At 35.5% G+C, this 17,497-nt stretch overlaps 2 protein-coding genes across 2 annotated transcripts; one reads left to right on the top strand and one right to left on the bottom strand.

Moving 5' to 3' along the window:
- Positions 1 to 4: 4 nt before the first annotated feature.
- On the bottom strand, positions 5 to 13,164 carry LOC136340774 (piezo-type mechanosensitive ion channel component-like). The gene is made up of 39 exons (XM_066285101.1): positions 12,883 to 13,164; positions 12,741 to 12,834; positions 12,529 to 12,684; positions 12,224 to 12,476; positions 12,013 to 12,172; positions 10,931 to 11,209; positions 10,663 to 10,879; positions 9,057 to 9,221; positions 8,820 to 9,001; positions 8,623 to 8,768; positions 8,380 to 8,567; positions 8,034 to 8,320; positions 7,676 to 7,981; positions 7,425 to 7,626; positions 7,100 to 7,370; positions 6,858 to 7,043; positions 6,691 to 6,807; positions 6,436 to 6,650; positions 6,263 to 6,388; positions 5,525 to 5,721; positions 5,383 to 5,472; positions 5,285 to 5,327; positions 5,081 to 5,235; positions 4,908 to 4,996; positions 4,611 to 4,857; positions 4,388 to 4,545; positions 3,745 to 3,855; positions 3,598 to 3,687; positions 3,391 to 3,541; positions 3,128 to 3,342; positions 2,928 to 3,071; positions 2,519 to 2,660; positions 1,333 to 1,580; positions 1,097 to 1,278; positions 784 to 1,041; positions 605 to 737; positions 404 to 553; positions 236 to 353; positions 5 to 175 (listed from the first exon to the last, which is right to left on the bottom strand). The coding sequence occupies exons 1-39, from the start codon at positions 13,162 to 13,164 to the stop codon at positions 5 to 7; spliced, it is 6,924 nt and encodes a 2,307-aa protein (XP_066141198.1).
- Positions 13,165 to 15,273: 2,109 nt separating this feature from the next.
- Positions 15,274 to 16,773, top strand: LOC136340510 (uncharacterized). Its single transcript, XM_066284660.1, has 4 exons — positions 15,274 to 15,433; positions 15,486 to 15,630; positions 16,133 to 16,218; positions 16,326 to 16,773. The coding sequence occupies exons 1-4, from the start codon at positions 15,413 to 15,415 to the stop codon at positions 16,506 to 16,508; spliced, it is 435 nt and encodes a 144-aa protein (XP_066140757.1). The 5' UTR covers positions 15,274 to 15,412; the 3' UTR covers positions 16,509 to 16,773.
- Positions 16,774 to 17,497: the final 724 nt, after the last annotated feature.

The following is a 17,497-nucleotide window of genomic DNA, read 5'->3' as shown; positions in this document are numbered from 1 at the left end:
TATTCTACGAACTTGTTTCGGGTATTACAAAGGTGGGATTATAACTATTATTCTCATACCGAGACAGCTTAATCAGAACCTCTTTAGAGCGCATGATTGCAACGAGGTCCTGAAAATTTTCGTTCTCCAATTCGAAATTTTTCATATCTCGGGCAATATACACTTCCATACATTTCTGCAACCAATTATAATATTAATTTATTGATGATGAAATATTGACTGGAAAGAGACTTACTCGGAACAACTTATTGGTATTGGGCAAATCTGTGATCCATATGTCAACCATATCGGCCCTACAGGCTCTAAATGCTTTAATGATCATCATAAAGTAAATTAGGTAGAGCCCAAAAATTCTGCAAAATAATATCGATACTGTTTGTGAGATATCGCAAGTTGCGCATACCCTTTGCTAGCTAAGACGTTTATAGCTCCAGAAAAGATTTTTTCATTGAAGATATACAGGACTAAGCTCTCGCAGTCGTTGTAGACCAAATTTGATAAATAATAAATGTAGTTGTCGTCTTCAGCTGAACACTTTTCCTGTATTTGCCACCTGCATGAATAAGAACCCTTATATTTTTATATTGTTGTAAATGGAACTAACCAGGTAGTTCTTCGTTTGTTTGAGTACAACCTAACAAGAATGTCTCTCAGTCTTCCTCCATTTGGAGGGAGAGCTTCGTCTTCATAGTCTCCAGTTGACAGGTTTTCTTTAGGATCGTGTGTCGAGCTGTGTTCTATAAATACTCAATATAATTAAAAGTTTGGTCATTGAGTTCTTACCCTTAAGTGATTCCTCCATTAGGGTGAGCACTCGCGGATTCCCTTCTTTGTTGATGCTCATAAATTTTGGAAAAATCATCGGAAACCTTGCGATAATATTAGAATCATTTTCGGATTTAACCATATCAATGAGATTTTGCCTATCTTCATTTGGAAGAGGAGGGACGTAAGTATTCTGACCGAAAGTTTTGTAGCTTTGTTCACCACCACCACCAACGTGAACGTAATGGATTTCTAGGCGAATTGGAAACTCTTGGCCTAACCAAAAGAGATTTTAGGAAAGGGGCAGCATGTAATGAGACTTGAGACAAACTATCGAACAGTTCTTCTAGAAGCTCCATTTTGCTCCCTGCGGAGATATCCCAGGTGAACAAGCTGTTTCTAGACCATTTTACTACAATGGTGTCTTCAGGTTGGAAGCTATTGAAAATTTCATTGGATTGATATATATTGTTAAATGTGGATGATAAGTTCTCATAATCATGTTGCGACATCCTAAAATAATAAATATTACGGGAAAAAAAGTCTGAGTATATGAAAAAATATAACTGAATTATGTTGCTCTCCCGGACATGGGCTGTAAATATAGGCAGAGCCCTCCCCATGTAGAGTTCCAGCTGAATTCTTTGAGGTCGTGTGGTCACCCCCATTTTAGTGCTTAGGGAGAAGAGTACCAAGGGAAATATCACTGTGAAGACCAAGCAAACAAACAAAAATCCTCCGGTGACCAATTTTGACCTTCGGCTTTTACACTGACCACTAGGAACTCCCCCTTTGGATTCATATTCTTGTTGACACTACAAAACACCCGACTAATGCAAATACAGGGTATTCCTTAATATCGTGCTAATATTTGAGGATTTGATTCGTCAGTTCAATTTATAAAGGAAAGTTCATATGGACACATGTATGTCCGCAACGGTCCAAATTTTTAAATACCGGGTGTTGAAATTTTTGCTTTTCAAATCGTTATTTTTAAATTTATCAGAAAGTACTATAGCTTTATTATTAATTTTAATGTGTGTTACTAGGACATAACACTCCGCATTTTAATAAGAAAACTAATTCTACTGCTCAACCAGTGGTGTCCTTACATACAGGTTTTCCGATATTATTTACGAACAAGTGCTGCGCCATTGATATTTTTTGATGGGAATACTTTTTTCTGATTAAACTCGTCAATTCAACATGAAAAAGGCTTATTATGCTTTTCTCGTTAGACGTACAGTTCTTGATAAAACAATCAAAATCATCTTAATTAATTTGTTTATTTTAAGAATTTATTATAATTTATTTTTTTATATTAAATTTTCTATATTTTATAGTTTATTATCATAGACCTCCTTCATTCAGAACTGTCCAGTTTTATCAGAAAAATATTCTCACAAAAAAATGTCAGTTGCGTACCACTTTTTTTTGTAAATAATATTGGAAGACATATTCGTACGGACGCTACTGGTTCAGGAATAGAATGACTTTTCTCATTATAATATGAAGTTTTATGTCCTATTAATATACGTTAAAGTTGATAATAATATCTAAAGTACTTTTCGAGAAATTAAAAAATATCAATTTGGAAAAAACTTTCAACACCCTGCAGTTAAGAATAAGGCCGTTATGGATACACGCATATGTTAATGTGAACTTTTCTTTATAAAATGGCCCGAGGAATCATATCTTGAAATATTAACACAACATTAAAAAACACTCTGTAGATTTCTTTAGAGGAGATTGCCTTCTGGTCAAACAAGCTTTGGGTCATTCCTTCAAATTTGAACCATGATTGAAAGCCCAAGCAGCTATCGCTGCAAATCCAGTCCAGCAGGCAGCGGATTTCCAGCAAGTATGGGATGAGGCGGTAAATCTTGTATCCGTATCTAAAAGACAGTTGATTTGTAATTGAAATCCAGAAGGAGAAGGACTTGGAGTGGCCAAAATATCAGAATGGGATGGAGCGTTAAAAAAACCGTAATAGGCAACTTGAGAAGAAAAACTCTGAAATTTGGGAGGAAAAATCCTAAAGAAGAAACTAAGTGAAACTCATAAGAAAGTAACTTGAATTCCATCAAATATAATGCTACTTTCAGGCTCTTAAGGGCTGAAACTAAGTTGAACTCTAGAAAATTGATCGCTTATGCACTCACCTATGGAATACAGTATAACCATGCCAGAAATAATGGTAAGAGATAATGGTCGGATAGCCATTGCGAATCTGAGAGGCTGAGAACAAGAAGTACAGGGTCTTAAAGAAATAAAAACCTTGTAGCACAGCCGAATCTTGCAATTTTCTGCAAATAAGCAAGTACTTCCATTAAGCAATCAAAATTTCAAAAATAGCGCAAACCTTTTCATTAATAACGGATCCATGATGAAAAACCAAATGTGAATGGTAATTACTTGGAATAAGTGGTAAACTAGTTTTCCATATCGGTTTTTCCGCATGTACAGGGCTCGATCTATCATCATGCTGAACATGTATATGAGCACTATGAAAATGTAGGAAGTAGGCACTGTGTTGCTGTGGGTGAACTGGATAAATCCTTGTGGTTTAGCAGCATTCTGGAAGAATTTATTTATTTTTGGTTTTGACCTGATGCAAGAATTTACTATAAAGCTTCCAAAACAGAAAACGATCAGGAATAAGTTCACTAGGTCGCAGAGAAACATGGGCATGTATACATCTTTCGGGATTTGAGTCAAGGATGGGGCAATCAATTGCTGAATATAGAGCTTAAATCCTTCAGCATATTTTGAGGCTCTAAGAAGAAGTAAAGATTTGTTGAAAGGAGTGCTTAACCTCAAAACGAGCCGCACCCATGGGCAATAGATTTAGGGAAATAATCTCCAATGGATATATTTGTTGTGGATACTTCGACGATATCACTTTGGCCCCTACCAGTTTCCCTGGAATACCATAGATGTTAGTGATGTCATAAAAGTCATATCTGCATTCGAAATTACGGAGAAATGGAGACAAATTTTCCATTTTTGACCTGATACCGACCATCCGCTATCAGGGTAGTGGTTCTATACCTATAAGGTTTCCACAGTCCCAAATTCAGAAGAACGGCTCTATTTAAAAAAAAATATATGTACACTTTCTATGTGCGAAAAAATCAATGGTGCCTAATGAGTTTCAATTGCAAGTTAATGAGGTGCTTCTATTCTGAAGATCTCATGAAACTCATCAGGGTTTTTGGCAAGGGGTTTATAGTCACTATGTGGTCTCAAATTATTCTTAGAGCTTAAGGATGTGCCACGGTGTTTATACTGATTCCTTCTGATAGAACATTCTCATATAATTTCTTAATATATTTTTCTACTAGAATGTTAACCATGGCGAAAAGTATACAAGACACAGTTACGGTGTCAATTTACCTTACTTACTTACTGCCATATTTACACTGGTGAGGAAATAAAGGATCACGTGTTAAACGGTCCATTGTCCGGTAATTGGAAACCCATCACCAATTACCAATAATAATAATAATATCAGAAACATCTCATTACTACATCGATCAGTAATTGAAAGCCCATTACCAAACACCCATAATGAATATTTAGGGATTTTGCCATGAAAACCTCATGAAAACCCATTACCTACCTGTGAAAAGACATGGAAATTAACATTAACAGCGTCATCCCTTTCAAATTATTGAACAGTCCTAGAAGCCTTGGAGGAAAGAATGGATGATATTGATTCCAATCTCCTTTCCATGGAACTATTTCCAAATCGAAGAAGTTCTTAATGAGCGCCATAATCTGAAATAACTCCACATTAAAAGTCATGAATTGCAAGGAAAAGCATTCGTGGAGTAAAATCCTACCAAAACATAAGCTATATTGATGATCCAGTAAGTTTTTGAGGGCTTCGGAACTGTGAGAGCACCCCAGCAGAATGTCATCAATAATATGGGGAGTGAAATGAAAGTACTTCCCATGATTTGGTAGACCAAGATCGTGAGGTAGCAAAGCGACTCTGAATAGGCCATTAGCAGATACCAACAAGCTCTGGGAAGTTTTATGTAAATCGAATATTCCAGCAATTCACGTTTCTTTTTAGGATTTTGTCTCCTAAAAGATAATGACATAGAAGGAATTTAATGCTCTTAACGGGTTCCTACTCTTCATTTAATATTTTTTCATATGTTGCAGCTGGGTGCCAAATCTTGTTGGACCCTAACCTGACGCCTTTGGTATAACTTGTTTTATCCTACAAAATAGTTTAGGTTTATGTCACTAGTATCAGAAATCCAGAAGTATTTTAGTACTATTTCTTTAAAGTATATTTGCCTGCCTTGAGTGTCTTCTTGTCGAAGTCCATTTCATCTAAAATTTTCCTAAAGTCCTTTGAGGCTTGATCGATTAGCAATGTAATGCTAACTATTAGGCTTTCAAATGCTCCCCATGTAAAACGCAGTATTTTAACTGTTCTGAGAGAATGTAAACTTTCTGAAATAGAATCGTTTTAAGATTAAGGTTAAAGATGTGTATTACCAACCTGAATCATCAGTCTTTTCGCCTTTAGCAGCTTTCCCTTGAGCCTGAAGAGTGATTATGTATGTGTATATATGTTTACTTTACAAAATTTATCCTCACCTTTCTAATTAGAGCTTCCTTGCGTCTACTGCGACTATCTGCATTTTTTAAAACTACGTCGATATCTGTGGTGTGGTACAACCCAAAGTACTGCAATAGAACTTAAATTAATTGGGTTTAATCAGTCGATGATAGTGTTTACCTCGCTTATAGGCATAGGATCATATGATTTGTGTTCGCCCTCATTACTATCATCGGCATCGGTATCATTATCATCATTATTGCCGACATTATCCCTATCATTATCAGTATCATTAGCTTCATTCACAGAAGGAAGAAGTGGTACGTCAGTGGCCCGATCAATTTCATCAAAATTCGTGTAGATGCCGTTTCGAATTTCTAAATAAAAACAATTATACAGGATCCGTTAAATATATGGAATAATGGCTACAACTTTTAAATAATTTTTCCATCAAAAAATGTTTCGAGTAAAAGTCAAAAGGCTAATTTGTAGTCACCTTTTGATAACCTTGAAATTCTTTTCTTCTTCCACAGCTCCATTTTCGTTATTTTTCTTTTCTGATTGAATTTATTTTTTTTTATAAAAAAAGGAAAATAATTTTTTTCTCAATTTTTTTCCTGACTAACCCCAATTTTTTTTATATGTGTATATACACAGATAAGTGTGGATTCCTCAAAACAAATCAGAAATGATGGGTCACGTTTGAAAATCAAAAGTTGGACTTCGTTGCACTTTTATGGGGCGAGAAAAGAAACTTTTAGATCATCAAAAAGTGACAATAAATTAGCCTTGGAAATTTTCACTTGAAACATATTTAATAGAGAAATTATTTAAAAAATTATTACTGTTACATCATATATGTACATGACGGACACTGTATACATACACTATTACACGTAATTTTTTAGAAGTATGCACCTGCAATTTTTGAAGCATTAGCTTTAATGGTCTCCATCTTCTTCTTTATGTTCTTCTCAATGGAAATTCTCTCATTATCCACTGTCTCCCTCATCTTTCGCCTGTTTTCTTCTATCAAATTGGCTCCTAAAATCGCAATAACTAACAATTCCTCGCCTTCTGCCAAGTTGTACCTCTGTCAGCTAAAATGGTGTGGGCTTTGGTATTATTCACGATATGAATAAAGTAATATGATTTAAAAATTCGCTGCTGCCCCAGCAGGAAGAACAAATTAACGCAGTTCCATCCTAGTCCTAGAGGAACACCTATGAGACACCAAGAGGTTATGGAAAGTTCAGGAACTGCGCCAGCCATTTGGAATTTCTCCACACAACCAACAGAAAAAAATCTAATAAAATCAGGAAAATCGATCCTACGTAGAATCTCACTTTAGTAGTCTACAACTGAAACTTCTATTTCGTTCATGTATCAGAACGCATCCAAATAATTGAGATATAGTTTTAGCGACCATGATCAAGATGTTATATGCCAGCAATAGGTTCCATCTAAAAAACTTATGGCTAATTGAGTTTAATGCTAAGTCAGCGAAATCAACCTTAATAAAATCGTATTTGGGGGTCTTAGGAATACATTAGAACCTTCCCATAGAAACACTAAGGCGCCTAGAATGAACCCGTAAGAGTAGATTGAAGGTCGCATGGTCCCTACTAGGAATGTAGCTAGTAGAGACAGGTAAAACCAGCTGGTAAAGAGAACGTTGTTGAAGTAATCTAAAGAGTTCCTGGAAATTGTCTGTCTAAAATAAACATGAAGAAGAATTTACAGACATTTTGTTGCCTCTTGACGGTAGTGAAATCGGGTATGGGATTTTGAACGGTCGGGTCATCGATAAGATGATGAACGTTTGTGTTGCTTCCTGCAAGCAGATCTATTCCTGCTAGTTTTCTTTCCATTTTGAAAGCTTTCCATTGTCTGGACATGATCAAGAGCAGGATAAAATCAAGGATAATTTTGTCTTTCATAGGTGGATTGGCCATGTTCATCAAGTGGCAGAACTGTTGAAGACGAAGGAGGAAGTATTTCGAGTTCCAGTAGGAGGTCAAGGAGTCTACAGATATTGAATTTTTATACATATTTTGTAGCATTGTCTCACAAAACTTACTATCAAAAAACTTGGGCCACCAGCCCAAAGTGAATAAGTACTGGACGAATATCAACACCACCAGAAACAGAATTGATGGTAGCCACAGAATCCTCATACGTTCTCTCTTGAGCGGGAACATTGCCAACAGCCATAAGACCAAAATGATTGCTACAGCGTCCATTCTTAAGACTATCACCACTCCTGCATACAACAGAGTGATCTGGAAACCCCTATGATAGTATTCTATGCATTTCCTTAGCAAACCCTACTTCACAGCCCAGCTTATAAAACCCATAATTTGCCAGAAATTTGAGCAAACTCTTCAAATTGTCATGGGAATTTCCATAAGTAATCTCAGGGAAGATTACTGTCGGATGTAGCCCCCTTAATCTCCTGGAATCTCTATAGTTCTGCATTCTGATATTCACAATCCTATCGAGAGTGACTGCAAACACGAAGCCAAAGCACCAGACCAACTGCGGAAAATCTGCCTTGCTTTTTCCTAGTCTCGACTCGTGGAAACCCAACCAGTCCGCAGTGTTTAAAGTCACGTTATATTGTACCCCATCTCTTGCCTGTACTTAAACTGACTAGAGCAATCAAATGGAAAAAGGCTGATTATCCTACATAATTTCTCACATAGTCCCAGTCATGATGGTGATTATACTGGTTCATGTAAATGAGTCTTAGGACTATAAAGATTTGGACAAAACATGATATGATATATGTGATGATTTTGGTGAATCGTCTCCCCATGATGCTGGCCAATGTGAGGGGTAGTACTAAAGGGACAAAAACTGCGCATAAATCAAATACGCACATCAACCACCCAATAAGGAGGATTATTTTTGGTAGATGGATTTCCAGGATAGTGAAAAAGATGTCTGTGATCCTGGCAAAGGTTTTTGCCACAACTGCGAAATTTCTTTGTGCTAATGAAGTCGTTACTGGCACATAGAATCATAATACAAACCCTTAAATTCCATCACTTTAAGTCTTTGAGTGAGTTGCTCAGGAGTTTCCATCTCGGTAAGATCATGAAATGTGCTCTGGAAATAATTTTGCTGCACAGCTACAGCAATCTGAAAGAATATGGGAGTGGCCATTGCTACCAACTTCTCAGTATTGCCCGTCCAAATCCAACATCCAAACTCCTCATACCTGGTTGACAATAATTATAAATGCTAGTGATTAATTACAATTAAAAAAATATCACTGTTCTAAAGTGAAAAGCTTGAGCATGTAACTTCTGATTATGTCGATCTGGAACATATACAGCACTACCAAGTTCAGCATTGCATAAACCATCACAATCCACCAGTAGAAGGGAAGAAAATTTTTCCAAAGGGTGAAAGAGCATAGCTGAAGAATAAAAAGTTTGGTACGCTAGTTGTGAAAATCGAATGTTTTCACCTGAAACGTCATTAAGAATACTACAGCAAGACCAACGAAGGCGATTCTAAATAAACTGTTACTTGACCAAAACTCCATCCAAATCATTGTGAGTATAACGACCCACATCCACCACAAGGAAAAAAACTTGAGGCAAACTGCTTGAGTGCTATCCACAAGGGAAGGTTCTGGTGATTCTAAACCTTGATGAATAAAATCATTACAATCACAGGCATGAAAAGGTAAAGCATCAGTAACTAGGTTCAGCTTCGGAAGCATCAGGCCTGGACTGTGCCAGTTGAGCCTCTTTTTTTCTCATAGATTTCTGCTGCACAAAGTGCCTAAGTGTGATGAATATTACAATTCCCATTAAAGATTTTGCGAGAAGCGCTATCCACTTTTCGCTGTAAAATATCTGAAATCCTAAAAAACAAGTTAAATTTTATACAGGGTGTGCCAACTAAAACTAACAAGAGTTATTTTCTTGGTTGATAAAGAAATTATGCAAAAATTAACGGACACGTCATTTTTAATATGGAGGGAGAAATTTTTTTTTTCAAAACTTACGGCAATTTCCTTCACCCCATGGCCAAGAAAAAATACCACCCTCAAAATTTTAAACGGCAAGGGGATGCAGTGATACATCACATTAAAGGTTGTTTAAGGGTGATACTGACAATATTTTCAAATTATAACAAAATGGTGCGCCTCTGTACTATTTATTAGCGGTTCGCTAATTTTTGAATGAAAATTTCCCTGGTTATTAGTTCGGTAGAAGAATTGCAATTGAATGGCCAGCAAGGTCCCTAGATTTTACTCCATTATATTTCTTTTTACAGGGGCATTTCAAGTCCAAAGTTTATACTCCAGGCACCTTGGAAGTATTGTGAGAATGCATTGATAATGAAAATCGCCAAATAACCCCCTAATACTCCAGAAAGTACGACACTGTTTCAAAGCAAGCTTGTTCCATTACCAAAAATTTAACGGACAGTACTTTGAACAATTGATTTAGATGTTTTCGCGCTTTATGTATCATGTGTTCATATAGAAATAAACAATTTACTGGTCCACGGTTGTTTCAAAAAAAGAAATTTTGGTATCAGTTCAAACCAATTTAAAAAATCCTTAATTAATATATCTCTCTAACCACTTAGCCATCTAAAATTTTGGGGGTGGTGCTTTTCTCGTCAAAAGGGTGAAGGAAATCTGCATCAATTTCTAATAAAAAACATTTTTAGAACAGAATATAATTTTGGCTCGTTTTACTTGACGCACCCTGTATAAGTGGAAACAAGGCACTTGAAAGAACAGCATCGATGTCTTTAATCTGGCATTCCCTTGCATGGCTTGCCGAATTTGTTCATTGGCGTACTTCATATTCTCAGTGGAATCCGTCATTGTACTAGAAGCCATTTAAATATTTTATTTCTGCTGTAGTTCACCGAACCAACCACTTGAGCATATGCTCATTTTCTTGCTTAAACATATGCATACCTTGACACCCAGTTTCTCATCATAACTCCATTATCAGAGTGGAATTAGGAAAGAAAAAGTTATTGAACTTTATAAATGGTCCAGATTTGAAACTAAACCTGCTAAAAGAAATTTTTGAGAATGAAAATGAGCACCTGCTCAAATAACTTAATAGTATGTCTACTTAAGCAAAACAGAGGAAAAATTGTGTACATAGTAGTACTGCAGCAACAAAAAAAGCAGTATCGGAACATAAAAAAGACTTCTGATACAGTGATAGGTTTCGCTGAGAATATGAACTACTCCATTGAACGAGCCTCGCAAAGGAATCTCTGACTAAGACTATGGAGGTCGTTGTTTTAAATCTTTGGTTAACTTGAAAATTCACCAGGTCTAAAATCTAGAGCTCCCATTTTTGAGGGCAGTTCTTCCTCTGTTAGATTGAGGGAATATAGATACTGGCCGAATAGCATTATGTGCATAATGACGGCCATCAGAGGGCTAATAGAAAGCATTGCCTGTTTTCTGGTGGGCATTAGCCACACTAAATTGGCCAAGATTAGAAGACAGAAGCTGGTCCAGCATAAGTAAGCTATCGCCCATATCTGGAACATTACGGGTAAATTGACTATTTTTAACTATTTGCATATAATAACCATCATCAAGAAATTGCCCAGTAGTGGCGAAAACTTAAACAAGAATGATTGTAGATAATTCAAGGTAATTTTAAGTTTATCCAGTAACAAGGCTTCTTCAATCTCTGTATCTTTCTCCAACCGAATTTTTTTCTTCAATTGATATCCACTATTAAAGACCTTAATTAAATAGTTAAAGCTACACACTTGTACTTCTTTAATGACTAGCTCCCATGTCTGAGTGTCCATATTTTCCCTTTTCCAATGAAAACTTGCCACCAGCAGATGGCGAATGCCATCCTGAAACGTAACAAGTTTGAGCTTACAGGGCGTTCGGGGTAATATGGAAGGAAGAAATGTGAAATAAATCAGGGTCGTGTGGATTGAGTCATTTGGAAATTTTTTAAATATTAATTTAATCTTTTTAAATTTTTGCGAGTTTGCAGATCAGTGAGAATCCAAGTACGCTACTGGTTTTCGAAAATACTGAAATGTCATAATTTCTAGTCGTGCAAGTGGTTTTGACTTTCTGACCGAACTTTAACATGTGATACATCATCGTAATCAGAAAGAAATGTGAATTTAAAAATGGAAAAATCTAAGATGGCGCTCGTAAGAAAAACCAAAATTGTTGATGATGGTTGCCGAAAATCAAAACGTCAGGTCTCAATTATGACACACCTACGTTCCAATCTTTTTGAATTATTTCGCCAAATACGCTGAGAAACAAATAAAGACTTTTTACCAAAATCTCAGTTTTTTCGAATATTTGTCTAATATTTATCTAAAAATTCTCTGGATGTGAGAAGTTTAAAAATGGCGTGTTCTTGAACTCCAGAGTGCACAACTTTGTTCTAATTTAACAAACCTCGTATCTTTTATGGTTACCAAGATTCTCATGGTTGAGTTCCAGAAACGAATACCTTGTATAGGTAAATGTAATATATTAGTTAATGTAAAGCAAAAAAAGTAGAACTTTAGCTTTCCAAAGATTACAATTTTCTTCTGTTTACCCTTTGTTATGAAACGTTAAATAGTTTTCTCTCAGTTCCCCTCATTAATTGGACGGAACTACCTGATGATTAAACGTATAGCTTTAATACCTCAGCTTGAAGCATCTGCCTGGCAACCAGAACGCTGATATGGTATATACCATACAAGATATATGGCAATGCATAATTTGATTTTGGTTGAGGGTGCAAAACAAATATTCTGGGATCAGTGCAATCTTTGTAGGTCCTCAAGGATACCAGCCCCAATAGCCTGCAAAGGCTCACTTGAATATTTGGTGACTTTTGATGTAATAATTATGACCTAGCCCCAATAGTAGCAGGTTGAAACGCGTGGTGATCCTGCAAATACTGGAGTTGGTATATGAACAGCAACGTCAAATGGAACAGATAAACTGGAAGGAGATAGGTGAGGGTGCACGCCAGAACTCTGCTCAATGGTTGGTTGAAGGCCCAGTAGGTTACAATTCCCAGAAATACCAAGTAGTAGAAAGCTCCGACAATACTGGGGCTTAAGACTGCTGTCACACATAGTAGAAAACAGGAGAAATACTTTCCTAAAGGTTAATTTTCAAATGAACACAATCAAAAAGACTCAAATATATGAACCAAAGCTTGAAAGGTAAGACACAATTTTCTTGCGTTGTCTCTCCTCCAGTTGCAAAATCCCAATAGCAGTAGCACTTTCTCCAAGTTCTTCTGATGCAGGTACCAATTTCTTGAAGGCTACGTATAACCCTATGGAACCAACCAGCATCAGAGGTTCTGAGGAACATTTTAGTATAAAAACTAGCTTTTTTAATCACTGATTTGATATTTACCAGGAAGCACCCAGTTGAATGCATCCTTCGCAGACAAACCATTATATTTCACTATTCCCAATGTACGCATTGCGGTCTCCATGGCGCTGCAATACTATAGAGGGGAATCAATTTTGTATTATCAGAGAAGATTATTCAATACCTTAACGTCATATATTTTGTTTGTAGAAAAATACTGGATCAAGTAGAAGCTGAGGACTAATGAACTCGTAAAAAAGCAGGAAGTAATTAGGGCTTTCATGTAGAACCTAGTTGCTTTCATCATGCAGTCTTTTGCAGGAACCGAGAAGAAGGGCATGTAGCACCCGAATATTAGGTAGATGTAGGAGGTCATTGTAGGGCGGTAGAAAGCAACTAAAAATGAGGCGCCCTGAGAGAACCAGTGGAGCTCTGGGTCTATTTGAATCCTGTTATTTTCAATCATGACCGCTAATGTTGCCGTTATAACCCATTAGATTTTTGTTTCAACGTTGATTTTCCTTCTGTTCATCATTATAATCGTCGAACACTTTTCCAGCATTCTTCAAGATTAGTTTGGGTCTCATCCTCTCTGAAGTGACCAGCAAATTGAAGAAATGCGAACTTACCTGTCAGTATGATACTTGGCAAAACAATACGGAACAATAGTGCACACCACCAAAAACGATCTATTTTGTGATACATTTTGGACAAATTCACAGGTAATATATGATTGACAGTCAATTCTGAAGGAGGTTGAAGTACTCTTTGTGGTACTTTCAATCATTTACTGGTAGCTTTTGATCGTAAATAATGGTTATAGGAGTGCATTGTAGAATAATTATTTTTATACAATTCCTCTGGTATATCTGCAAGACCTCAGCAACAGCACTTTCTTTGAAGTCTATTGATGTAGATATGGAGGTAGGATTAATAGAAGTTGACAGAATGATACCCGGTTAATAATAGAATAGTCGTTCCTACAGTTATTGAGACTTTAGTGAGTTTATTTCTAAAAAAAAATCAAATTATGATATACCACCACAATTTCTATTCTACATATGATCAGTAATCGTTGCGAATTGCTAAACCATCCCACTAATCTGAACCACAGGGGTCCATATTCAGACTCGCCCCTCAATGACCTGGGTCCCTCTTTTGAGCTTCGATGACCGAGGTTCCCCTTACGGCCCTGGCCGGCCGAGCTGAAAAATATGTACATGGAAATAGAAATTCTCTTTTTTAATTACTTATGTGATACTTACCGGAAGATTGATGGTATCCCTCATAGACTAATAGCAATTTTCTCTTATTCTCAATGTACAGGGTGTCTCTAGTAGTTCTGTATAAAATTCTCCCACAGATTTTGAGGAGAAAATACAACGGTTTAATCCAATTTACTTAACCCGAAAGTGAAGGATTTTAAAAATACAGGATGATAAAGTGAAAATAAAAAAAAGAAAATAATAGTTCCTTCGCTTTTAATGGTGCTATCTAAATAAAATCATCATTTTGATTTATTAAAACCATGAATCAGAATTCATTTACATTTTCGATACCCATTTTATAGGGTGCCGCCAGCGCTAGGGAAACTCTTTTTAATGTAGCATAACTTTTTTAACATCCGGTATAAAAATTATGTATGACGAAATTTGTATTTTCCTACATGTTTCGTGAAAAAATATGTTAGTAAATGTCCCTATAGGTATTTCATCTTGAGATATTTGAACTTTAAAGTTCGCTGCATGTCATAAAAAATAGTTTTAAAGTACATTCGTACAGTACAGCAAAATAAATAATAAAAATTGCTATTGTCAAATATAATAAAATAATAATAAAAACACAAACATTTTTTAAAAATAATGAGAATTGAAAACAATCTGAATATTTTGTTTTTTCTTTTCGTTTCAACTGTGCGAATAAACACGTACTTTAAAGTTATCTTTTAAGATACCATCGACCTTTAAACTTCAAATGTTTCAAAGAAGAATGTCCGTAGTCACTTGTACCAAGATATCTTCTTTTCATAAAACATGTAAGAAAACACAAATGTACACATAAATAAATTTTATACCAAGTAATAAAGAAGTTATGCCCCTTTTAAAAGAGTTCATTTAACGCTGACTGCGCCCTCTAAAATTTGGATGAAATATGTAAACGGTTTCTAGTTTCTCGTACCTAGAAGTCCCCGACGCGACATTCAGTTCAAATAGTACCATTACAAATGAAGTAATTTATTTTTTTCTCTTTTTTTCATTTTCACTTTGACGTCATTTATTTTAAAAACCTTCAATTTTGGCACTAAGCTAAATTGGGTTAAATCGTCATCTTGTCACCTCAAAAATGTGTAGTAGTATTTTGTATAGTTCCTGCAGAGACACCCTGTACATGAATGTAAGCATTGCGATCTTTGTAGGGGTGCAGTACCATAGTTCACTTCTCTCCATAGCACTGCAGCCCTATAGAGATCTCGATGATATTTACATACGTAATTTATTGGTACCCAGCATATTGTGGAATAATTATTATTTCCATGTTACATAACTATTGTGCTAAATTACCGATAGGATTCTGCTTTCACTTCATCAAAGTACAAGACTAATCACTTTAAAGTACATGTTCTTTGCAATCCTTCGCCACACGTTGATTTTTCAATGTATTTTCCCGTAAATGCGACCTCGGGCTCATCACATTTTTGTTGGATTTTGTGAGTGATGTGCTGGTGCAATGCCATGGTAAGAGACCTGTTGCTTTAAATATTCATTATAATGTTTGGTTTTGTTCCAGATTGATACCATTTTCTTTTTCATTAGTATCGTCTTCACCATGAGTGTAGGGCAATATGCTTCAGAGAATATTGGATATGACTATACCCCCCCGAAACAGGTCTCAAGGGAATTTGACTTTCACCAAGAAAAATCATTTTACCCCGGTATTTAAGCTTTAGCTATACTAATTTTCTCTTATTTGAGATCCCAAATTTTAATTGTGTCATTTTAGAGCCCATAAGTCAATATCTTGATGTTAGCTGGAAGATATTTAACTTTTACAGAACAAGAGATTATGCCAATGGCGTAACTTTGCAAATTTTTTTGCTTATGGTTATGACCACTAACTTCTTGATAAAGTTGCCAGAATATTGAATTTATGTTCATTTATGCCTTAAATTTGTCAATGGCGTGCTTTGGCATATTTAATTTTTGTTATTATTAAATTAAAATGTCATTTTATTATTTTTCCAGTTTATCAAATTTTATTTCCATTCGTCATTCGATTTAAAATATTAGTAATGATTATTTATTTAATACTTGTGAACTCATTTTTAACGGCTTCGACTGCAAGCAGAGAGGAAATCCGCCTAACACATACCTGTGTTAATATCTATTTTTACGTTGGTGTTGGTTATAGGTGCTATCCGTATAATTATTTTCCAGCTGCAGGGTATCATCCCGTTGGAAACCCTTTGACGACAGCCCTTCTACTAAGTACCTTCCTAGGACTTCCACATGGACAAATTGGGGTAAGCTCAATTTCTGCGCATTCCTTTCTTTTTCCTGAACCTTATTTTTTATACAGTTCAACCATAGTATCCCAAAACTTTCTTATTATTTTTTATTTGTTATCCAGGCTGGAAACCATCCAGACCAGGGCCCTGTTAATCCTTACTTAGCATTACTTTTATCTCAATATGGACGCTATCTCCCCATACACATCGTAGGTTCCAGAGGTCTATATTACTATGCAGCCGCTAATAATTACCATAACAATAAGCCATTTGGGTCATATAAGGTATATGAAAATGCTAAATAAACAATAGATGAAGAATATGTAGACTTTTACTTAGAAATTCATGAAAAATTGCCAAAATATTTGGCTCTTTGTTCTGCTATGGATGACATGGCATAATGGATTTGAGCTGAAGTTGGGTATGAGCCTAATTAAACATTTAGTGGTTCTTCTATTCGTTTAATCAACCATTACAATCCAATATCTAAATAGTATTAACTTAGTATTTACCTTACCCAAGAGTAATCAGACGGCAATACCCACTACAATTCACTTCAACTATAAAAAAATTCCAACTCCAATAGAAACAAATTTTTCTACCGCTGGTTTTAGCCTAAAACATCTGACAATCTTTTCGAAGAGCTCTTAAGAGAGCTGAACAAAACACGTTCAATAATTGTACACTTAAATTAAGTAACTGTTCTTTAGTTTTTGAGACAAACTTGACATTCATTCGGATATGACACGCGTACATCTCCATCTGAACTAAGTACTACTATAAGAGCTTTCGGGAATCCTGGATATGAGTTTTTAGAGCATAAACTTCTAATGTTGTACCTTTGATTTGAAGAATGATTCAAAATTTAAGAAAAGACCTTGTCTTTAGAGGGCCTGAAGTTTTGCAAATAAACCTTGGAAGGGTGAAATTAGCATGGAGGTGTCTCCAATAAATTTGTGCTGAAGAGCCAAAAAATATATTTATCTGATTTTTCGTAAAATCTCTGACACCAAAAACAATTTGACAATGTCGTTTATGGTCTCTTTTTGAAAGCCCCCAAAAATTGAATTTTTTACATTGTTTCATCGATTCTCTCATCGTTTTAAACGAATTTAAAAACATATCCTGTAAATCCTTATTTTTTCTTCCATTAAAATTTCCTTTTACCGGTTTGTCTTTATATTGTGCAATATATTTATGTTAATAATTATAATATATTTATATTTATAGTGTTCGTTGAAAGTTAATTATATTTAATGCTTAATTTATTTTTAATTTAGGGAACTTTATTTGA

The sequence above is a fragment of the Euwallacea fornicatus genome, chromosome 8 (assembly GCF_040115645.1).
Source record: "Euwallacea fornicatus isolate EFF26 chromosome 8, ASM4011564v1, whole genome shotgun sequence".
In the NCBI taxonomy this organism is placed as follows: domain Eukaryota; kingdom Metazoa; phylum Arthropoda; class Insecta; order Coleoptera; family Curculionidae; genus Euwallacea; species Euwallacea fornicatus.
The sequence above is the reverse complement of the archived record's forward strand: the minus strand, read 5'-3'. Positions and strand labels throughout refer to the sequence as shown.